General features: G+C 34.7%; 1 protein-coding gene across 6 annotated transcripts in view; it reads right to left on the reverse strand.

The window, feature by feature from the left end:
• Positions 1-25,680, reverse strand: part of NARS2 (asparaginyl-tRNA synthetase 2, mitochondrial) — a 151,544-nt gene that overhangs the window by 62,681 nt on the left and 63,183 nt on the right. For all 6 annotated transcript variants that reach the window (XM_007187599.2, XM_007187598.2, XM_057552089.1 and 3 more), the window contains one exon: positions 9,798-9,892. In XM_007187599.2, coding sequence (XP_007187661.1) covers positions 9,798-9,892 — 95 coding nt within the window. The remainder of the gene's footprint in view (positions 1-9,797; positions 9,893-25,680) is intronic.

A 25,680-nucleotide genomic window follows, 5' to 3' on the forward strand; every position in this document is an offset into this window, starting at 1 on the left:
CCAGGGAAGCCCGGAAGCTTGTATCTCTTAATGTTCCTTACCTATTTCACTCATTTCCCTACCCCTCTTCTCTGGCAACCACGTATTTGCTCTCTGTATCTATGACTCTGTTTATGTTATGTTTGTTCATTTGTTTTGTTTTTCAGATCCCATATATAAGTGAAATTATATGGTATTTGTCTTTCTCTGACTTATTTCACTTAGCATAATACCCTGTAGGTCCGTCCATGTTGTCGCAAATGGCAAGACGTCATTCTTTTTTTTATGGCTAATATTCCACTGTTATATTATACCACATCATCTTGATCCATTCATCTGTCAATGGACACTTAGGTTGCTCTCATATCTTGACTATTGTAAATAATGCTGCAACGAACACAGGGTGTATACATCTTTTCAAATTAATGTTTTTGTTTTCTTTGAAAAAATATCCAGAAGTGAAATTGCTGGATTGTATGGTAGTCCTATTTTTAATATTTTGAGGAATCTCCATATTATTTTCAATAGTGGCTGCACCAATTTACATTCCCACCAACAGTGCATGAGTGTTCCCTTTTCTCCACATCCTCACCAACACTTGTTAATTGTTATGTTTTTGATAATAGCCATTCTAACAGGTGTGAGGTGATATTTCATTGCAGTTTTGATTACATTTCCCTGATGAGAGTGATGTTGAGCATCTTTTCATGTGCCTGTTAGCCATCTGTGTGTCTTCTCTGAAAAATTTCTATTCAGGTCCTCTGCCCATTTTTTAAATTGGGTTGTTTGTTTTTTGGTTGTTGAGTTGTATGAGTTCTTGGTATATTTTGGATATTAACCCCTTATCAGACATATTGTTTGCAAATATCTTCTCCCATTTCAGTAGGTGACCTATTTGTTTTGTTGATGGTTTTCTTCACTGTGCAAAAGCTTTTAGTTTGATGTAGTCCCATTTGTTTATTTTTGCTTTTTTTTGCCCTTGCCGGAGGAGACATAGCCAAAAAATATTGCTAACACCAATGTCAAATGCCTATGTTTTCTTTTAGAAGTTTTATGGTTTCAGGTCTTACATTTAAATTTTTAACCTACTTTGAGTTTGTTTTTGTATATAGTATGAGAAATTAGTCCAGTTATTCCAACACTATTTACTGAAGAGGCTAGCTTTTTCCCACTGTATATTTTTGTCTCCTTTGTCATAGATTAATTGACCGTATAAGTGTGGGTTCACTTCTGGGCTCTCTATTCTGTTTCATTGATCTATGTGTCTGTTTTTGTGCCAGTACTATACTGTTTTGATTACTATAGCTTTGTAGTATAGTTTGAAATCGGGACGCATGATACCTCCAGCTTTGCTCTTCTCTCTCAAGATTGTTTTGGCTATTTGGGGTCTTTTGTTTCTATACAAATTTTAGAATTATTTGTTACATTATTCGTGAAAAATGTTATTGGTATTTTGATAGGAATTGCACTGAATCTGCAGATTGCCTTGGGTAGTATAGTCATTTTAACAAGAGTAATTCTTTCAACCCATATCTTTCCATCGGTTTGTGTCATCTTCAAGTTCTTTCATCAGTGTCTTACAGTTTTCTGAATACAGGTCTTTCACCTCCTTAGTTTGTTTTATTCCTAGGTATTTTATTCTTTTTGATGGGATTATTTTTTTAATTTCTCTTTCTGACAGTCTGTTTTTAGTGTATAGAAATGCAACAGATTTCTCTGTATTAATTTTGTATCCTACAACTTTACTGAATTCATTGATAAATTCTAATATTTTTTGGTGGCATGTTTAGGATTTCTTACATACAGTACCATGTCATCTGCAAACAATGACAGTTTTACACCTTCCTTTCTAATTTGGATTCCTTTTATTTCTTTTTCTTGTGTGACAATATTCTTTCACTATTTATGATATTTGCACATCAAAATTTACTTGATATGGTTAATAAGTGGACAAACAGTGAAAGCAAGTGAGTATACAAAGGTGTTTGAAAGGAAAAGAATAACATGTAGAAATGAAAAAATGCATTGATTTCATCATTCTAATTAGTATTTAGGAAATCTGAAAACAAAAATGTTTTGCAATTGTGGAGCAAAAAAATGGCCATCCCCTCTTCGACAAAATTAAGAGCTGTCAAAGTTCTTTTTGATAATGTAACTGCCAAGAACCAGAAGTAATAATAAGCTAAAGCCTATTAAAGATGTATTTGAAATTTGAATCTGTATTTAAAGTATAGACATATTCCAGGTTCATGCATGGAAGTTGATAAACAGCTGGCTACATTCAAAGGGCTGCATCTATTTGGGGTACTTGCAAAACCCAGAAAAGTACAAATAAAAATTTGGGTTTGCCACCATCATCAAGAAAATGAAAAAACACACAGAATGATAAAAAGGTATCTTTGAATCATATATCTGATAAGGGACTTGTATCCAGAATATATAAAGAACTCTTATAACTAAATAATAAAAAGAGAAATAACCCAACTAAAAACATGAACCAAGGAATTAAAGAGACATTTCTCCACAGAAGATATCTGAATGGCCAATAGGCACATGAAAAGATGCTCAACATTAGTCATTGGGGAAATGCAAATGAAAACCATAATGAGATGCCACTTCACACTCAGTAAAATGGCACAATAAAAAAGACATGTAAGTGTTAGCAAGGATGTGGAGAAATTGGAACCTTTATACACTGCTGGTGGGATTGCAAATTTCCTGCACCACTGTGGAAAACAGCCTAGCAGTTCCTCACACAGTTAAACTTACCATGTAACCCATCAATTCCACTCCTAACTACCTACCCAAGAGAAATGAAAACACGTTCACACAAACACTTGTTCTCAAACAGTCGTAGGAACATTACTCACAATAGCCAAAAAGTAAAAACAACCCAAATCTCCATTACCTGAATGGATAAACAAATGTGGTATACTCACATAATGGACTGTTATTTGGCAATAAAAGGAATGAAATACTGACATATGCTACAACATTGACAGACATTGAAAATATTATGCAAAGTGAAATACACCATCCACAAAACGCTATATATTGTGTGATTCTCTTTATATGAAATATCCAGAATGGGAAAACCCACAGAGACATAAAGTAGATTGATCTGTAGTGCCTAGGGTGGGAGGGAGGATGATCAGTGACTGCTAATGGGAAAAAGTTTCTTTTTGGGTGATAAAAATATTCTTGAATTAGCTTATGGTGATGTTCGAAAAACTGAAAATATACTAAAATTCACTGAATGGTGCACTTTAAATTGGTGAATTTTATGGTAAGTAAATTATCTCTCAATAATACAGTTCTTGGGTGTGTGTGTGTGATGAATTGGGAGATTGGAATTGACATATATACACCAATATGCATAAAATGGATAACTAATAAGAACCTGCTATATAAATAAATAAATAAAATTTAAAAAAAAAATACAGTTCTTAAAAATTTGGGTTTGCTATATTTAAATACTTACTAAAATTCTAATAAAGTTGATTTTCATTATTCCTTTATTAATTAAAAAAATTTTAAATTAATTCTTATTGGAGTATAGTTGCTTTACAATGTTGTGTTAGTTTCTGCTATCATTTTTCCTTTACTTTTACTTCTGCAAATTATTCATAAGATGGCTTAAAAATATTTACTAAAAATAAGGTCCATTACTTCCAGATGGTAAATGGTGATGAACATTTTCTTGGTATATTGACGGTTAATCAACCTTCCTAAATGTTTAGATTGTTAGTAGTTTTTCATTAGTATAGATGAAGTTGCTTTCAACATTTTTTTTTAACACATCTTTATAGAGTTGTCAGATCATTTCCTTAAGAAAAATTCTGGGTGCAAAGCTATTTCTCTAGAGAGCCTGTACTAATTTATACTTCTAATAGCAATGTTCAAAAGGAAAGCATCAGTTTTATCCTGAAATATGCAGGACATCACAGCTTAGTAAAAACATTCATAAGAAGAAAAAAAAAAAAAACCACCTGTAACAAAACATAAAAAGAAAAAAACAAAACCAACAAAGAAAGAAAAACTATAATAATCAAAAATTCTTCTAAATACATTAGACTGAGCCTTCCTCCAATTCTGGCTTTAACTGACAAAAAAATGGAAAATTTTATTACATGACATTTCTTAAGTGTAAGTTTTTCAATTTAGGACATGTCTAATTCTTTCAGAATGAACACCTAACTTACACCCCACTATTTATAGGCAGAATGTAATGAAAACACTTAGCTTTCTCTTATTTAAAAAACATATTTATAGCTCTATCTGATGAGAGGGCTTAGAAGCAATAATCTCCCAGTAGCAGCAAATACCCACTGATTAAGTCCTGGTTTCTAAATACCATTTTCCAATAAAAGGAACTAGGGCTCCTTGGAGAAATGGCTGATTCTAAGGCGAGGGTAAGGAAAACAAAAAATAAGCTTGGGATAACTGCCAAAACATGGAAGCAACCAAGATGTCCTTCCGTAGGTGAATAGATGAATAAACTAAGGTACTTCCAGATAATGAAATACTATTCAGCGCTAAAAAGACATGAGCTATCACAGTAGTCAGGACAGTATGGTACTAGCACAAAAACAGAAATACAGATCAATGGAACAGGATAGGAAGTCCAGAGATAAACCCACACACATATGGTCACCTTATCTTTGATAAAGGAGGCAAGAGTATAAGACAGCCTCTTCAATAAGTGGTGCTGGGAAAACTGGACAGCTACATGTAAAAGAATGAAATTAGAACACTTCCTAACACCATAAACAAAAATAAACTCAAAATGGATTAAAGACCTAAATGTAAGGCCAGACACTATAAAACTCTTAGAGGAAAACATAGGCAGAACACTCTATGACATAAATCACAGCAAGATCTTTTTGACCCACCTCCTAGAGAAATGGAAATAAAAACAAAAATAAACAAATGGGACCTAATGAAACTGAAAAGCTTTTGCACAGCAAAGGAAACCATAAAAAAGATGAAAAGACAACCCTCAGAATGGAAGAAAATATTTGCAACTGAAACAACTGACAAAGGATTAATCTCCAAAATATACAAGCAGCTCATGCAGCTCAATATCAAAAAGCAAACAACCCAATCCAAAAATGAGCAGAAGACCTAAATAGACATTTCTCCAAAGAAGATATACAGATTGCCAACAAACACATGAAAAGATGTTCAACATCACTAATCATTAGAGAAATGCAAATCAAAACTACAATGAGGTATCACCTCACACCAGTCAGAATGGCCACCATCAAAAAATTTACAAACAATAAATGCTGGAGAGGGTGTGGAAAAAGGGGACCCTCTTGCACTGTTGGTAGGAATGTAAATTGATACAGCCACTATGGAGAACAGTATGGAGGTTCCTTCAAAAACTAAAAATAGAACTACCATGTGACCCAGCAATCCCACTACTGGGCATATACCCTGAGAAAACCATAATTCAAAGAGTCATGTACCACAATGTTCACTGCAGCACTATTTACAATAGCCAGGACATGGAAGCAACCTAAGTGCCATCGACAGATGAATGGATAAAGAAGATGTGGCACATATATACAATGGAATATTACTCTGCCATAAAAAGAAACGAAATTGAGTTATTTGTAGTGAGGTGGATGGACCTAGAGTCTGTCATACAGAGTGAAGTAAGTCAGAAAGAGAAAAACAAATACCGTATGCTAACACACATATATGGAATAAAAAAAAAAAGTTGTGAAGAACCTAGGGGCAAGACGGGAATAAAGACACAGACCTACTAGAGAATGGACTTGAGGATACGGGGAGGGGGAAGTGTAAGCTGGGACAAAGTGAGAGAGTGGCATGGACATATATACACTACCAAATGTAAAACAGATAGCTAGTGGGAAGCAGCTGCACAGCACAAGGAGAGCAGCTCGGTGCTTTGTGACCACCTAGAGGGGTTGGATAGGGAGGGTGGGAGGGAGACACAAGAGGGAGGGAATATGGGGATATACATATGCATATAGCTGATTCACTTTGTTATACAGCAGAAACAAACACAACACTGTAAAGCAATTATACTCCAACAAGGATGTTAACAAAAAAAAAAAAGACAAGCTATCAAGCCATGAAAAGATATGAAGGAACCTTAAATGCATATTACTAAGTGAAAGAAGCCACTCAGAAAAGGCTACATACTGTATGATTCCAACTATATGACATTCTGGAAAAGGCAAGTCTTTGGAGTAAAAAGATTGCCAGGGGTTAGGAGGGAGGGAGGGATGCACAGGAGGAACACAGAGGATATTTAGAGCAGTGAAACTATTCTGTATGACATCATTTGACCAAACCTATTGAACATACACTACCAAGAGTGAACCCTAAGTAAACGATGGACTTTGAGTGATAGTACTGCGTCAGTGTAGGTTCATCAATCACAAAAAAATAAAACAAACTAACAAACTAATCTGGGGTATCTTACAGTGCCAGAAAATAAGGAAGTACTCAAAAGACAAAAGGATAGGGGCATGTGAAAGGGATACAAGAATTAATCTGAAAGAATTCCCGACAACTAAAACAATTTGAGCAACAAAGTAAATAGCACAGCATTGAAATATAACCCAAACCATAAAATATACATCAGTCCATCCTGATATAAATGATGACATAAATAAACAAATAAGAGCGAAGAGACAACAAATGATCCATACAGAAGAATTCCGAATACTCCCCCCTTCAGGAGATGAAGCATAAGTCCATCTCCCACTTCCCAACCCTTCACTCCTACCTCCAGTGAGGGTGGGTGTACTTAGTAACTCACTTCCAAAGAATAAATTGGAGAAAGGGAAAAACAGTACATTTTCAGTGGAGAAACTTGGCAAAGACTACCTCACCCAAGTAATGAAGGTTAATAGCACCATATGGATATCAAGTCCCCCCAACATGATATGACAAGAAGACCACTTCACCTCTTTGGTATTCTTTCTAACCCCCCTAAAACTTCAGAAGAACATCAGAAAAATACAGATTGGCATACTTTCTGCAAGTCATAAAAAACAAGGAAAGACTGAGAAACTTGTTACAGACTACATGAGACTAGGGAAACATGACAACTAAATGTAATGTGGTACCCTGCAGTGGATCCTGGAAAAAGGAAGAAGGCATTGATGGAACACCAGTGAAATCCAAATAAAGTCTGGAATTTAATTAATTGTAATGTACTAACATTTGGTTCTTAGTTTTGACAAATGTACCACGGTAACGTAAGATGTTAACAACAGGGGAAACTGGGTGAGAGGTATATAAGAAGTCTGCACGATTTTTCCAACTTCTCTACATTTAAAAATTATTCAAAAATAGAAAGTTTATTTTAAAAACAATAAAATTAAACTTTAAAATGGAGCCATAGGGCTTCCCTGGTGGCGCAGTGGTTAAGAATCCGCCTGCCAATGTAGGGGACACAGGTTCGAGCCCTGGTCTGGGAAGATCCCACATGCTGTGGAGCAACTAAACCCGTGCGCCACAGCTACTGAGCCTAGAGCCCGCGAGCCACAACGAGCCCTAGTGCTCTAGAGCCCACGAGCCACAACGACTGAGCCCACGTGCCACAACTACTGAAGCCTGTGTGCCTAGAGCCCGTGCTCCTCAACAAAAGAAGCCACCACAATGAGAAGCCCGTGCACCGCAACGACGAGTAGCCCCCGCTCGCCGCAACTAGAGAAAGCCCGTGCACAGCAACGAAGACTCAACGCAGCCAAAAGTAATAAACAAATAAAATAAATAAAATGGAGCCATAAACCCACTAAACCAACATAGACATCCTTTTGGAAAATGTTAACCTTCTAAATTTAACTACCATTTACTCCATTTTAAAAGTCTGTTAAATAAAATTTAGAAAAACTAACTTTAGACAAATTTAGTCTTCTTTAGAAAGAAGACTAACAATTTCTTACTGGAGATTAAATCATGTATTAATCTGAAACATGATGTACTGTATATTAATAGTACTAGAACTATGCATATTAAACTAGGAACATTTGATTGACACAGAAATACTTCATAACACATTAAAAAATATAAAACCTCATATTCTGCCAATATAATCTTCTGTCAAGTTTCACTGTACATTGTGTTCTTTGGTTCACTGCACTTTACTGGTAAAGAGGGAACATATTTAATCCACTAGTGATATTACAACCAAGAAACTTGGTAAATTTATACCTTTCCCATATTATGACACTTCTGAGGGGAACACATGTTGTCTCTAACTTTACAGATAAAAGAAATGAATAATGAAAGGCTGTTAAGAAAGGTTATCCAAAACTTGGATTAAGCTAAAAGGTAGACAGAACATCCTTCCAATGTAATGTGGGGACACAGACCCACTCAAAGGTTATTTAACTACCTAGCGGAATGAACTTTGCTCCATTATTCTATTTACTATCAAACTAAATATCCTAGATTAAGTAAAGTTACATGTTAACTTATAGATTTTTGTCCAGTAGAGTTGCAAATCATTTCTGTCAGGTAGAAGAGAAAATTCCAAAGGTTAGGGTTTACTGGTCTGTGGGACATTAACCAGTTCACAACTAACTTAGCAATCTTATTCTAAAATTCTTTTATTAAACTGCCTATGAATCCACAGCTCCCCAAATGGTCTTTGAACTAGCCTTATTATTTTACTTATTTCTCAGTAATTAATGAATTGAATAAAATATTTTATATTTCTATGAATCATGTTTTTAATTTTTTTAAATTATACTTTGACAGGCATAAGGAACTTTCCATGACATGCTTGACATGGCCTTTCCCACATACAGCTCTGCAAATCCTACAATCTCACAGGGCTATTATGATTATAGTTTTTCTGCACCGTATTCTGATAATGTTGTCAATTATTTGGTTATTGGAATTATCAAACAATTTCTTTCTCAAAGGTAAATCTAAGTAAAGTATATATTATTTTCAAGACCCTCTTTATTCCACCATTGACACTCTCCATCTTGCCAGTAAAGTCTGTAAAAAAATAAACATGAACACTATTCTATTTCCCCTCAGTTTTTCCACCCCGTGCATTTTAAAAACAATGGGAAATACAAGATTCCCTGTTTTTACTGGAGCCATTTCCTGAAGAGATTTTTAAGTCTCAAGCTCTGTATAAGAAAACAAAGATATTTACATCTTCGTAGGAGACTCAGTACTTGCTGAGTCATCATTAAGAATCAGAGAATATAAGATTTAGACAGGACTTTAAAGATTTTTCTGTCCAATCTCCAAAAAGAAAGAAAATAGGGCAAAAAGGATTATAGTGACTTTCCAGAGGTCTGAGAGTGGCTAAAATTAATGTGATCTGACTTCTAATACTTTCTAAATGGGCACACATCTCCCATGATGACTTTGTGGGTTAATTTTCTTTATTTAAACCAATTATTTAAAAAATATTTTTTCTTCCATTTGTTCCAGGTACCTCTCTTATAATTTTTAGGTGTAAATTATAACTGCCTTTACTTTCATAAACATGATTAATGATACTTATATTTTGATTATGTGTTTTGAGATTTAAGCAAAAAAAGATTAGTAAAAAGAAAAAAAAAATCACAACTTCATATTTCCAGTGTTACATTCTTCACAAAAACCAAAGTCTAGACTAATGTGACTTTTTTAGAAAGAAATTTGGATATTGTCAAATTTGTCAATCTAAATGTACTTTTAGTGAATTGAAGTGGACTAATCACAAACATGAATTACAATTTTTAGGTTTGAGCATCAGGAAAGAAAACATTATTACACTCTCACCCAACCAATATCAGTAGTCCATTAAAGCAAAAAAGAAAACTCCGTACCCTGACATCACTTCTAGATGAAGTTGTCCTGAGACAGTTAAGAAAACAGGAACATTGAAGAAATTCTCCTCAGGTACCTTTATTTTGCTTGAAGGCTGCAAAAGAAAAACACAAGCCATAAAAAGCTATTACATGTTTTGCTCTGCTTTTCACATTCACATTTGTGCCACAACTAAAAAATCATATGCTATTAAACATATATGAGGACAGGTCATTCTTATGAAAAAAAAAAAGGCAGCTTTCAGTATACACTTAAAAGAGAAAATTCCTGCTTGGAAAGTACTAAGTTCAAGGAAGTTTGCTCCATATTTTTCAAAACATATAACAACCAAAGGACAAAGTACTTTTGTCACAAAATATACTCCTTCCTAAAAACTGATTCTGATTGAGGGGCAAGCTGAAGCAAGAAATTATGAATTAGAAATTTTAAATGTGAGGCATTACATAGTCTTTTAAAATTCTGACCCATGATTGAGATTTAATTTTAAGGGAATAGCCTCTAAAACATGTCTTGTCATATTATTATTAAATTATTAATAATAACGCTTTTAATACAGATTTTTATAAACACATTATAAACTTTTAAACACGTTAATTTCACTTACTCTTCCTGACAACTATGAGATAAAGCAGGACCATATCTTTAAAAGATATGATGAACATTTAGATTTAAAGATTTTTATGAACTTACAGTATAGACAGAGTGATTATTCCATTTGAAGCTGATAGGAAATACGTCAGCCAACACTTACTAACAGTTAAGATAAAAAATTATTTGGAGATCAAACATAATTTAAATAGTATAATTAAGAAAGCTTCTGGATCAAGTTATGACCATTATATCCATTTGGGGGAAGGAAGCTAATTTACCTACTCTTGTATTTCAAATTGTGATCTGAAAATGTCTTCGTGTAATGGTGCACTAAAACAAGTGCTGTAAAAGCAACAAAGCCAATATAAAATTTTCAATACAGGATGTAAGACTCCTTTTAAGAGACTTAGTACCAACTACTGAATTATAGAAACACATGAAATGAAGATATCTTATTTAATTCCATTGGTTGTTCTAAAAATATTGCATATCATGTATGGTTATGTGTGTGTATGAATGTGAAATCTAGTGTAAAATTACCAACTGAAATCATTCATTTATTTTGTAATTGCCTATTATTTTTAAAACTTACTTTTACCTGGTCCTAAATGTCCTATTATTGCTTTTTAAAAATCATCTTTGAAACCCATTATCACTTAAAGGATATTGTTTCCAAGGACTTAAATACTCAATACTAAAATATTCGACTTATGTTAGGATTTCAAAATAAAAGACATGTTCTCTGATATTTCTTCACTATTTACTAAATAATTACATTTCAAATCAGGCCCAGCACATTTATAAGAATATCATACTTTCTCCTTTCCCTCACCTCTTTAGTCTATAATTTGTATTGGTGTTTTATCCTGACTTCTCTAAAAGTGATTTCTCTCATTTCCTGCACATATAAAAAAGTCTAATATTTAGGACTTGATTTTAGTCTCTCATTTATTAGCATTTGTACAAAATGATGTCTGAGCTTCTTATATCTCTTAAATCCAACTTATTTAAAGTTAAAAACATATCACTACTTCATTATGCCTTCCAATGTCATATGTAAGCATTTAAATACTGAAATTCATACTACTTTTTAATAAATTACTTCCTTTCAGTTCTCCTTTATATTACAGTGAATGCATTACAGTGACTTTAAAAACTTCTGTATGCATTAAGTTATATTACCTATATATTTTATTTCAGGATATTAAAGGGACATTATAAAATATTTTTTTAAAAAGTAATTGCTGGGGACTTCCCTAGTGGTCCAGTAGTTAAGACTTCACCTCCCAAGGCAGGAGGTGCGCGTTCGATCCCTGGTCAGGGAGCTAAGATACCTGGCGGCAAAGAAACCAAAACATAAAAACAGAAGCAATATTGTAACAAATTCAATGAAGACTTTAAACATGGACCACATCAAAAAAAAAAAAATCTTAAAATGGTGGGATAGGTAGCTCCAAAGGCCTATCCCTCTATAGAAAACCTGAAAATAATGAGTAAAAACTATAAGCATCAACTGTGGGAACTCTGGAAATTAGTCAAAGGTTTAAAGTCACCAAACAAATGCTGAATCAAGAAAGAGAAAACTTAAAAATGGTAGACTCCACCTAACAATAGCAGACTGCACACTCTTTTCAAGTGCACGTGGACACTGTCCAAGATCTATATGCTAGAACATAACAAGTCTCAACAAATCAGATAAATTATCTTCTTTGAACATAATGGAATGAAACTAGAAATGCAAACTGGTGCAGTTACTTGGGAAAAGAGTTTGGTGGTTCTTTAAAAAGATTAACAAGAATTATTATATATGCAACATACAAATTCTACCTCTAGGTATATGTCTAAAAGAATTACAACCAAGTATTCAAGCAACAATGCATTAAAAGGATTGTACACCATCCTTCATCCCAGGGATTCATCCCAGGGATGCAAGGATTTTTCAATACCGCAAATCAATCAATGTGATACATCACATTAACAAACTGAAGAATAAAAACTATACAATCATCTCAATAAATACAGAAAAAGCTTTTGATAAAATTCAATATCCATTTCTGATAAAAACTCTTCAGAAAGTGAGCGCAGAGGGAACATACCTACCTCAACATAATAAAGGCCATATACAACAAACCCACAGCTAACATCATACTCAACGGCGAAAAGCTGAAAGAACTTGCTCTAAGATCAGGAACAAGGCAAGGATGCCAACTCTCGCCACTTTTATTCAACATAGTTTTGGAAGTCCTAGCCACAGCAAACAGAGAAGAAAAAGAAACAAAAGGAATCCAAATTGGAAAAGAAGTAAAACTGTCACTGTTTGCAATGACACAATGCTATACATAGAAAATCCTAAGACGCTACCAGAAAACTACTAGGGCTCATCAATGAATTTGGTAAAGTTGTTGAATAAAAATTAATATACAGAAATCTGTTACATTTCTATACACTAACAAAGAAAGATCGGAAAGAGAAATTAAGGAAAAATCCCATTTACCATCATATCAAAAAGAACAAAATACCTAGGAATAAACCTGTCTAAGGAGACAAAAGACCTTTACTCTGAAAACTATAAGACACTGATGAAAGAATTCAAAGATGACATAAACAGATGGAGACATATACCATGTTCTTGGATTGCAAGACTCAATATTGTGAAAATGACTATACTACCCAAAGCAATCTACAGATTCAATGCAATCCCTGTCAAACTACCAATGGCATTCTTCACAGAATTAGAACAAAAAAATCTTACAACTTGTATGGAAACACCAAAGACCCCAAATAGTCAAAGCAATCTTGAGAAAGAAAAATGGAGTTGGAGGAATCAGGCTCCCTGACTTCAAACTATACCACAAAGTTACAGTAATCAAGACAGTATGGTACTGGCACAAAAACAGAAATATAGATCAATGGTACAGGATAGAATGCCCAGAGATAAACCCATGCACATATGGGCACCTAATTTATGACAAAGGAGGCAAGAACATACAATGGAGAAAAGACAGCCTCTTCAATAAGTGGTGCTGGGAAAACTGGACAGCCAAATGTAAAAGAATGAAATTAGAACACTCCCTAACACCATACACAAAAATAAACTCCAAATGGATTAAAGACCTAAATGTAAGGCCAGACACTATAAAACTCTTAGAGGAAAACATAGGAAAAACACTCTTTGACATAAACCACAGCAAGATCTTTCTTGACCCACCTCCTAGAGAAATGGAAATAAAACCAAAAATAAACAAATGGGACTTAATGAAACTTAAAAAGCTTTTACACAGCAAAGGAAACCATAAATGAGAAAAAGACAACCCTCAGAATGGGAGAAAATATTTGCAAATGGAACAACGAAGGATTAATCTCCAAAATATACAAGCAGCTTATGCAGCTCAATATCAAAAAAACAAACAATCCAGTTAAAAATGGGCAGAAGACCTAAATAGACATTTCACCAAGGAAGACATACAGATGGCCAAGAGGCACATGAAAAGATGTTTAACATCACTAATTATTAGAGAAATACAAATCAAAACTACGAGGTATCACCTCACAGGGGTCAGAATGGCCATTATCAAAAAATCTAGAATCAATAAAAGCTGGAAAGGGTGTGGTGAAAAGGGAACCCGCCCGCACTGTTGGTGGGAATGTAAATTGATACAACCACTATGGAAAACAGTATGGAGGTTCCTTAAAAAACTAAAAATACGGTCTTCCTTGGTGGCGCAGTGGTTGGGAGTCTGCCTGCCAATGCAGGGGACACGGGTTCGAGCCCTGGTCTGGGAAGATCCCAAGCTGGGCCCATGAGCCACAGTTACTGAGCCTGCGTGTCTGGGGCCTGTGCTCCGCAACAAGAGAGGCCGCGATGGTGAGAGGCCCGCGCACCGCGATGAAGAGTGGCCCCCGCTTGCCGCAACTGGAGAAAGCCCTTGCACAGAAACGAAGACCCAACACAGCCAAAAATTTAAAAAAATAATAATAATAAATTTAAAAAAAAAAACAAAAAAACCCTAAAAATACAACTATCATATGACCCAGTAATCCCACTACTGGGCATATACCCTGAGAAAACCATAATTCAAAAAGAGACATGTACCACATGCAGCACTATTTACAACAGCCAGGACATGGAAGCAACCTAAATGTCCATCAACTGATGAATGGATACAGAAGATGTGGTATATACATACACAATGGAACTTTACTCAGCCACAGAAAAGAATGAAATAATGCCATTGGCAGCAACATGGATGGACCTAGAGATTATCATATTAAGTGAAGTAAGTCAGAAAGAGAAAGACCAATATCATATGACATCACTTACATGTGGAATCTAAAAAAGTGATATGAATGAAGTTACCTACAAAACAGAAATAGACTCAGACATAGAAAACAAACTTATGGTTACCAAAGGGGAAAGGGCAAGGAGGGATAAATTAGAAGTGTGGGATTAACATATACACACTACTATGTATAAAACAGATAAACAACAAGGACCTACTGTTTAGCATGGGGAACTATATTCAATGTCTTGTAAGAACTTATAATGGGAAAGAATTTGGAAAAAATATACATAAATATAAAATGAATCACTGTTCTGTACATCTGAAGCTAACACAAGATTGTAAATTAACTATACTTCAATTTAAAAAATGGTTATAAAAATTTTAAAAATCTAAGTATTCAAATAGATACTTGTACATTAATGTTCATAACAGCACTATTCACAATAGACAAAGGTGGAAACATGGATAAGTGGATAAGCAAAATGTAGTATATATAAACAATGAAATACTATTTAGCCATAAGATGGAATGAAGTACTTACATATGCTAAAACACGGATAAACCTTGAAAACACTATGCTAAGTAAAAGAAAGACATAAAAGGCTACATATTGTATGATCCCATTTATATGAAATATCTAGAGTAGGTAAATCCATAGAGACTAATCAATGAGAGCCATGGTCTGGGGAGAAGGGTAAATGGGCATGGGGTTTTCTTTGGGATAATGAAAATGTTTTGGAACTTAATAGGGGTGGTAGTTGTATAACACTGTAAATGTAGTAAATGCCACTGACATATACCCTTTAAAATGGTTAATTTTATGTTGCATGAACTTCATCTCAATTTTTTAAAAAGCATACATAAACAAGTAATTATTAGACATGACAGGGTCAAAAATTACTAACATGGGATTGCAAATTTAAGATTCACAATCTTAAATACTTCCATTAGTAATGAAGAAAGAATAAAAATATATGAATTAAGTATCCAACTTTGTGACTTTGCCAGCGGGAATGGACTTCTTTAAAAAAGATCCTAGAATTGCAACATTAAAGTTAAGAATTTCTATTTAATAAAGGAAGATATAGGCAGTTAAACAGAACAACATATTGTATTAAGGATAAAATATTTTCAGCTTCTAGAACTGACAAGTGATTAATGGACAGAAAATATAAGGACCTCCTGTGAAGAAAACAAGAAAGAGAAAATAAGCTGCTCCCCAACTGGGCAATGGATATGAAAAGCAGATTTACAGAAAAGAAAATTCAAAAAGTTAAGATGTATGAAGAAACACTCAAATTCACTATGAATTAGAGAAACACAAATTAAAACAAGGCATTTTAAGAAGAATCATTACATATATCCGACTGACAAAGATTAGAAAGTTGTATAATATCAAGTGTAGAGGTAGATTCAGGATGTGGTAGGCAGATTTCTAAGATGTGTCCCAAGATTCTCAGCCCCTGGTTTATTCAACCACTAAGCCAGGTACTGGTGTGAAGGGATTTTGCAAATTTAATTAAAGTTCCAAATCAGATGGCCTCAGGATTTGGAGATTTTCTGGGTGTTCTTGACCTAATCACGTGAGCCCTTTAAAAGTAGAAAGTTTTCTACAGCTGGCTGCAGAACAGTAAGTCAGTAATTTGAACCATGAGAAGGATTTGACATGCTGTTGCTGGCTTGAAGATGGAGGAAGACACAGGGAAAAGTGCTTAGAGCAGTCTCTGGGAGCTGAGAGCAACCTGGCCAGCAGCCAGCAGCAAAATGGGAACTTCAGTCCTACAACCACAAAGAACTGAATTCTACTGAGAGCAAGAATGGCTTTGGAAGAGAACCTCAAGCTCCAGATGAGAACATAGAAAGCTTAGCTGACACACTGGTTTTGGGCTTGTGAGACCCTGAGATCCTAGCCACGCCATTCTGTACTATTGAACTATAGAGCTGTGAACTAATAAAGAGATGTTGTTTTAAGTCACTAAGTTAAAAATCTATAGAAAACTACTTCATAGGGAAACAGGAACCCTCAGGTAATGTCAATATAGTCTAAACTGGCACTGCTATTCTGGATAACATAGTGAAATTCAGAATGTATATACCCTATGACCAAGGAACTCCACTCCTGGATATACATTCTAAAGAAATTTTCAAACAAGCCTCTTAGGGAATATGCATAAGACTATTTATTGCAGTATTTTTTTTTTTTCTGGGTGTAACTGAGAATTGGAAACAACCTAAGGGTCTATTACTAGAAAGGGTAAGTGAATTGTGGCAGACAAATATCAATGAATATTCTGCAGCAATGACAAGCAACAAATAGATGTACCTATAGCAACATGGATAGATTTCAAAACAAAGAGTTAAACGGAAAAAAGTAGGAAACAAAATAAGATACATATTATCATTAATGTAAATTTAAAATATACATAAAAGATCACTCATATTTTATGAGACTATATACATAATAAAAGATATATCAAAGATATTAAAGTGAGTGCCTCCAAGAGTATATGAGGAATGGAAGTGGGGACTGGGATAAAGAGGAAAAATTAAAACAAGAAAGGGGTTATGCTGGATGGTGTTTTGTCAGCTTGGCATTACTACTCCCACCTAAACTGAGGACTGTGTTTCCTAGAATCCCCCTTCCTGCATGGTTCCAGGTTACAGTTGGCCATCTATTGCTGGAGAGGAATGTGCATAAGATTTGAGAGGAGAAAATGAAATTGAAGTCATTAATCTCAGAAGACTGTGGCAGTCTGACATAGTGACACACACTCACCATGGTGCTTGGTGATCTCTACTTTCTAGCTTGTCTCCTTACTACTGACCAACAGTAGCTCTATGATAACCACCAAGTGCTGGACTGCAGTTACTACACAGTGGACTGTGTTAGATTAATTGCATTAATGGCTCCAATTTGTCATAGTTCTCTATATCAGCACCCCTCGGCATATCATACGCTAACCCTGAGCTTGGCCGTGTGACTTGTTTTGGTCAATGGCATGGTAACAAAATTGACAAAAATAGTGGCTTGAAAACATGCTTATGAAGTTCACATTCTTTCTTGGACCTATGCCACCAAAGAGATCACACCCTGATTAGCATGATGGAGGAATTTGAGAGACATGTGGAGAAGAGGTGGGTCATCCCACATGAGGCCATCCTAGATTGCCCAGCTCCCAGTCAATCCATCAGCTGACTAAGCCAAACCCAGATCAGAACCACTCAAATGACCTGTAGACTCACAGGAAAGAATAAATGGTTTTGTTACACAGTGAGAGGATACAAGGGCCTTGCAAAGACCTATAACAACAGTGTGCCGTGAATAAAAATTATGTTAAACTAAATTCTGTATTCCTGAGGTTAAAAAAATACACATTCAGACACACATACTTCTACAAAAACAACCGTAGCCAATATGCACTTAGCACTTACTCTGTGCCATGTACCGTGCTAAGGAGTTTACAAGCAACCCAATGAAGTAAGTACTAGTATCCCCATTTACAGAGAAGGAAACAGACACAGAGGTTAATAACTTAACTTGCCTAATATGACAAAGAACATGAACCAAGGTGGTCGGGCTCCAGAATCTCTTCTTAACCACACATTATTTCCAGGAGTCATAAGAAATACTTAACAATGGTTGATTCTGGGGAAGGAAACTAGATTACTGGGGAACAAGGTATGATGGAATCCTTCTGCACTTTGATTTTTTAAATTTTTTTTGAAGTTTTTTTTGATGTACACCATTTTTAAAGTCTTTATTGAATTCGTTACAATATTGCTTCTGTTTTATGTTTTGGTTTTTTGGCCACGAGGCACGTGGGATCTTAGCTCCCCAACCAGGGATCGAACCTGCACCCCCTGCATTGGAAGGCGAAGTCTTAACCACTGGACTGCCAGGGAATTCCCTTCTGCACTTTTAAATTGGTACCTTTTGAACAATAAACTACATTACCTGTTCAAAAAATAAATTTAAAATAGCATATTTGTTAAGGGGGACTCGGAGGTATTATCAGCAAGTACTCAGAATAAAAAGTATACTGGTTTTATTTCCTGTGTATTCTTGATCACATAAACACTAACGATTTAACCTTTTGTCCTATAGTGGTGTGGATTACTCCGGTCAGCACCAATCGGAAAATCAAAAAGCCAAGAACAAAGTATGGAACAAAGTCAAATACCAGGAAAAATATAGGTAGTTAGTAAAGTCTAACACTGCTCTATTTATAATGAAAATAGTTGGGGCAGGCCAAAAGAAGAGAAGGCCAAACGATATTGATTTCTTTGAGTAGGAATTGAGTTTATACATGTTGGTATGCTAAGCACCTAGCAAAGTGCCAGAGACAAGTAATTGCTCCATAAATGCTTGTTGACCAAAAGAGTGAGGTCAAGTGTGAGTGAGGGGATCAGCAATGAGAAGAAGCACAAGGAGCCATAAAAGCTTCTAGCAAAGTGTCATGGCGTTGCTGGTCTAAAAGATATCTTTAGTGCACATTTAGTGTCATGTTTGTTTTCAAACAAAGGTACTGATAAGCAGGTACTATTACAGAAATAAATTATTTCCTATATTAACTTTTTAACTATATTGCTTATAAATAATTCTCCATTACTTTTCTAGCACAACTGTAAATAGGTGTTTACTGTGGTTTTTCTTTAGCATCACCATCAGCTGAACACTCACAAGTATTCTAAACAACACAAAAGGGAGAGAATGTATTTTCAATACAGTATATGGTTGTAAGTTTAAAGTAGATTAGAGGAAATTTTTCATTTTCTTCAGAAATGTAAACTGACCACTATGATTCTATCTTCCTCCTATCCACTCCCACTCACAAACACGTAATTTGTAGATATCCTATATAATCAAATACCATTTTTGACTAAATATAAAAGACATCTATCCTCTGCCTACCTTCCCAACAGCAAATCCCTAATTCTGACATCCATCAAACAGAAAGATTTAGAAAAGATGATGAGATAGTATCATCAATATAGTCTTCCGATCACTGAAAAAAATAGCTCTTCAACGTCATCTTTTTCACCTTTCTCAAGACTGTGCCTCACTTAGTTCCAAAGGAGGCATCTCTCCATATATTCTCTCATATACCTTTCTGCTCTCTAACAAATCTCTAGTTACCTCTGGGACAGCTTCATTTCCTTCTCTCTTTATGCTTGCAAGTCTTAAAATGATCCAAACCCACATCAAGCACTGAGAGAGTCACATGTAAAAATTAAACATAATACTAAAAAATGCTATGTTTTATTTATTTTTAAAAGTTCCTGAAGCAAAACATTGAGCTGGGTGATGGCATCTGGTTGTTTATAGTATCACTCTCTGTGCTTTTCTGTATGTTTAAAGTTACAAAAAACCACAGATCAGTATTTCCAGCTCTTAAAAATGCACAGCATATTATTGTGTGATCCCCACAAGTGCCAATACTTTTCATTCTCCTATTTTCTTCCAGCATAAAATATTTTACTTTATTCAGGTTCACTGTTTTGTTCTGTCTAATTACTAGTGTTCTGTAAGTTTACATTAATAGTTGTAGTATTTTTATCTATATGATGCATTAAATAGTCTCATGGCTGTGCTGTGAATATAATTATTATATATTTCTGTAAGGGAAAAAGAATTCTAAGATCCAAAATAACCAACTTAAAAATAAACTTTCCAAATCTCTGATTATATTTCTGCTATACCTTAAATAAAAAAGATAACTAAATTAAGCTAAACATAATTTAAGAAATAAAATAAAAATTAAAGTGTTTTATGCACTGTCAAAAAACCCGTAATGACAAAAATCAGTAAGCCTGAGGCAAGTAATGAGATACCAAAGTATTCTGGTTGGTTTATGTTAAAAAATATTTTACACAATAAATGAAAGCTCTAATTCCAAAAATCTATTTCACTGTATAGTACTTTAAAAAACGTTTTTTTATTCTACTATTTTTCCCAAATCAGAGAAAATACTAGAGGGCTTTACTAAATACTAAAGAAATATGTTGAAGATGGGATAAGAGTAAGATGAAAAATTACCACAGCATTATTATCCTGATATTCCTTGGGAAAAAACATATATTCACACATAGTAATCAAACTGGCAAAAATTAAAGACAAAGAAAAATTACTGAAAGCAGCAAGGGAAAAACGACAAATAACATACCAGGGAACTCCCATAAGGTTAACATCTGATTGCTCAGCAGAAACTCTACAAGCCAGAAGGGAGTGGCATGATATACTTAAAGTGATGAAAGGGAAGAACCTACAACCAAGATTACTCTACCCAGCAAGGATCTCAGATTCCATGGAGAAATCAAAAGCTTTACAGAAAAGCAAAAGCTAAGAGAATTCAGCACTACCAAACTAGCTCTACAACAAATGCTGAAGGAACTTCTCTAAGTGGGAAACACAAGAGAAGAAAAGGACCTACAAAAACAAACCCAAACAATTAAGAAAATGGTCATAGGAACATACATATCGATAATTACCTTAAACATGAATGGATTAAATGCTCCAACCAAAAGACACAGGCTTGCTGAATGGATACAAAAACAAGGCCCATATATGTGCTGTCTACAAGAGACCCACTTCAGACCTAGGGACACATACAGACTGAAAGTGAGGGGATGGAAAAAGATATTCCATGCAAATGGAAATCAAAAGAAAGCTGGAGTAGCTATACTCATATCAGATAAAATAGACTTTAAAATAAAGAATGTTACAAGAGACAAGGAAGGACACTACATAATGATCCAGGGATCAATCCAAGAAGAAGATATAACAATTATAAATATATATGCACCCAACATAGGAGCACCTCAATACATAAGGCAACTGCTAACAGCTATAAAAGAGGAAATCGACAGTAACACAATAATAGTGGGGGACTTTAACACCTCACTTACGCCAATGGACAGATCATCCAAAATGAAAATAAATAAGGAAACAGAAGCTTTAAATGACACAATAGACCAGATAGATTTAATTGATATATATAGGACATTCCATCCAAAAACGGCAGATTACACGTTCTTCTCAAGTGCACACGGAACATTCTCCAGGATAGATCACATCTTGGGTCACAAATCAAGCCTCAGTAAATTTAAGAAAATTGAAATCATATCAAGCATCTTTTCTGACCACAACACTATGAGATTAGAAATGAATTACAGGGAAAAAAACGTAAAAAAGACAAACACATGGAGGCTAAACAATACGTTACTAAATAACCAAGAGATCACTGAAGAAATCAAACAGGAAATCAAAAAATACCTAGAGACAAATGACAATGAAAACACGACGACCCAAAACCTATGGGATGCAGCAAAAGCGGTTCTAAGAGGGAAGTTTATAGCTATACAAGCCTACCTAAAGAAACAAGAAAAATCTCAAGTAAACAATCTAACCTTACACCTAAAGAAACTAGAGAAAGAAGAACAAACAAAACCCAAAGTTAGCAGAAGGAAAGAAATCATAAAGATCAGAGCAGAAATAAATGAAATAGAAACAAAGAAAACAATAGCAAAGATCAATAAAACTAAAAGTTGGTTCTTTGAGAAGATAAACAAAATTGATAAGCCATTAGCCAGACTCATCAAGAAAAAGAGGGAGAGGACTCAAATCAATAAAATCAGAAATGAAAAAGGAGAAGTTACAACAGACACCGCAGAAATACAAAACATCCTAAGAGACTACTACAAGCAACTTTATGCCAATAAAATGGACAACCTGGAAGAAATGGACAAATTCTTAGAAAGGTATAACCTTCCAAGACTGAATCAGGAAGAAACAGAAAATATCAACAGACCAATCACAAGTAATGAAATTGAAACTGTGATTAAAAATCTTCCAACAAACAAAAGTCCAGGACCAGATGGCTTCACAGGTGAATTCTATCAAACATTTAGAGAAGAGCTAACACCCATCCTTCTCAAACTCTTCCAAAAAATTGCAGAGGAAGGAACTCTCCCAAACTCATTCTATGAGGCCACCATCACCCTGATACCAAAACCAGACAAAGACACTACAAAAAAAGAAAATTACAGACCAATATCACTGATGAATATAGATGCAAAAATCCTCAACAAAATACCAGCAAACAGAATCCAACAACACATTAAAAGGATCATACACCACGATCAAGTGGGATTTATCCCAGGGATGCAAGGATTCTTCAATATACGCAAATCAATCAATGTGATACACCATATTAACAAATTGAAGAAGAAAAACCATATGATCATCTCAATAGATGCAGAAAAAGCTTTTGACAAAATTCAACACCCATTTCTGATAAAAACTCTCCAGAAAGTGGGCATAGAGGGAACCTACCTCAACATAATAAAGGCCATATATGACAAACCCACAGCAAACATCATTCTCAATGGTGAAAAACTGAAAGCATTTCCTCTAAGATCAGGAACGAGACAAGGATGTCCACTCTCACCACTATTATTCAACATAGTTCTGGAAGTCCTAGCCACGGCAATCAGAGAAGAAAAAGAAATAAAAGGAATACAAATTGGAAAAGAAGAAGTAAAACTGTCACTGTTTGCGGATGACATGATACTATACATAGAGAATCCTAAAACTGCCACCAGAAAACTGCTAGAGCTAATTAATGAATATGGTAAAGTTGCAGGTTACAAAATTAATGCACAGAAATCTCTTGCATTCCTATACACTAATGATGAAAAATCTGAAAGAGAAATTATGGAAACACTCCCATTTACCATTGCAACAAAAAGAATAAAATATCTATGAATAAACCTACCTAGGGAGACAAAAGACCTGTATGCAGAAAACTATAAGACACTGATGAAAGAAATTAAAGATGATACCAACAGATGGAGAGATATACCATGTTCTTGGATTGGAAGAATCAACATTGTGAAAATGACTATACTACCCAAAGCAATCTACAGATTCAATGCAATCCCTATCAAATTACCAATGGCATTTTTTACGGAGCTAGAACAAATCATCTTAAAATTTGTATGGAGACACAAAAGACCCCGAATAGCCAAAGCAGTCTTGAGGCAAAAAAATGGAGCTGGAGGAATCAGACTCCCTGACTTCAGACTATACTACAAAGCTACAGTAATCAAGACAATATGGTACTGGCACAAAAACAGAAACATAGACCAATGGAACAAGATAGAAAGCCCAGAGATTAACCCACGCACCTATGGTCAACTAATCTATGACAAAGGAGGCAAAGATATACAATGGAGAAAAGACAGTCTCTTCAATAAGTGGTGCTGGGAAAACTGGACAGCCACATGTAAAAGAATGAAATTAGAATACTCCCTAACACCATACACAAAAATAAACTCAAAATGGATTAGAGACCTAAATATAAGACTGGACACTATAAAACTCTTAGAGGAAAACATAGGAAGAACACTCTTTGACATAAATCACAGCAAGATCTTTTTCGATCCACCTCCTAGAGTAATGGAAATAAAAACAGAAATAAACAAGTGGGACCTAATGAAACTTCAAAGCTTTTGCACAGCAAAGGAAACCATAAACAAGACGAAAAGACAACCCTCAGAATGGGAGAAAATATTTGCAAATGAATCAACGGACAAAGGATTAATCTCCAAAATATATAAACAGCTCATTCAGCTCAATATCAAAGAAACAAACACCCCAATCCAAAAATGGGCAGAAGACCTAAATAGACATTTCTCCAAAGAAGACATACAGACGGCCACGAAGCACATGAAAAGATGCTCAACATCACTAATTATTAGAGAAATGCAAATCAAAACTACAATGAGGTATCACCTCACTCCTGTTAGAATGGGCATCATCAGAAAATCTACAAACAACAAATGCTGGAGAGGGTGTGGAGAAAAGGGAACCCTCTTGCACTGTTGGTGGGAATGTAAATTGATACAGCCACTATGGAGAACAATATGGAGGTTCCTTAAAAAACTAAAAATAGAATTACCATATGACCCAGCAATCCCACTACTGGGCATATACCCAGAGAAAACCGTAATTCAAAAAGACACGTGCACCCGAATGTTCATTGCAGCACTATTTACAATAGCCAGGTCATGGAAGCAACCTAAATGCCCATCAACAGACGAATGGATAAAGAAGTTGTGGTACATATATACAATGGAATATTACTCAGCCATAAAAAGGAACGAAATTGAGCCATTTGTTGAGAAGTGGATGGATCTAGAGACTGTCATACAGAGTGAAGTAAGTCAGAAAGAGAAAAACAAATATCGTATATTAATGCATGTATGTGGAACCTAGAAAAATGGTACAGATGAGCCAGATTGCAGGGCAGAAGTTGAGACACAGATGTAGAGAATGGACATATGGACACCAAGGGGGGAAAACTGCGATGAGGTGGGGATGGTGGTGTGCTGAATTGGGCGATTGGGATTGACATGTATACACTGATGTGTATAAAACTGATGCCTAATAAGAACCTGCAGTATAAAAAAACAAACAAAACAACTAATACTAAACTTTCATTGGGTTATTTGTATGGAAATATGTTAATATAAATGTTTCAGACATTACATGAAATTTCTAAAAATCTTGTATTTGTATGGAAATATGTATGGAAATATGTTAATATAAATGTTTCAGACATTACATGAAATTTCTAAAAATCTTATATTTGTATTTGTATGGAAATATGTATGGAAATATGTTAATATAAATGTTTCAGACATTACATGAAATTTCTAAAAATCTTATATTTGTATTTGTATGGAAATATGTTAATATAAATGTTTCAGACATTACATGAAATTTCTAAAAATCTTATATTTGTATTTGTATGGAAATATGTATGGAAATATGTTAATATAAATGTTTCAGACATTACATGAAATTTCTAAAAATCTTATATTTGTATTTGTATGGAAATATGTATGGAAATATGTTAATATAAATGTTTCAGACATTACAGGAAACGTCTAAAAATCTTATATGTTCTGGTATAATGTTATAAGTAATAATCCTAGTTATTACTTT

The sequence above is a fragment of the Balaenoptera acutorostrata genome, chromosome 9 (assembly GCF_949987535.1).
Source record: "Balaenoptera acutorostrata chromosome 9, mBalAcu1.1, whole genome shotgun sequence".
Lineage (NCBI taxonomy): Eukaryota > Metazoa > Chordata > Mammalia > Artiodactyla > Balaenopteridae > Balaenoptera > Balaenoptera acutorostrata.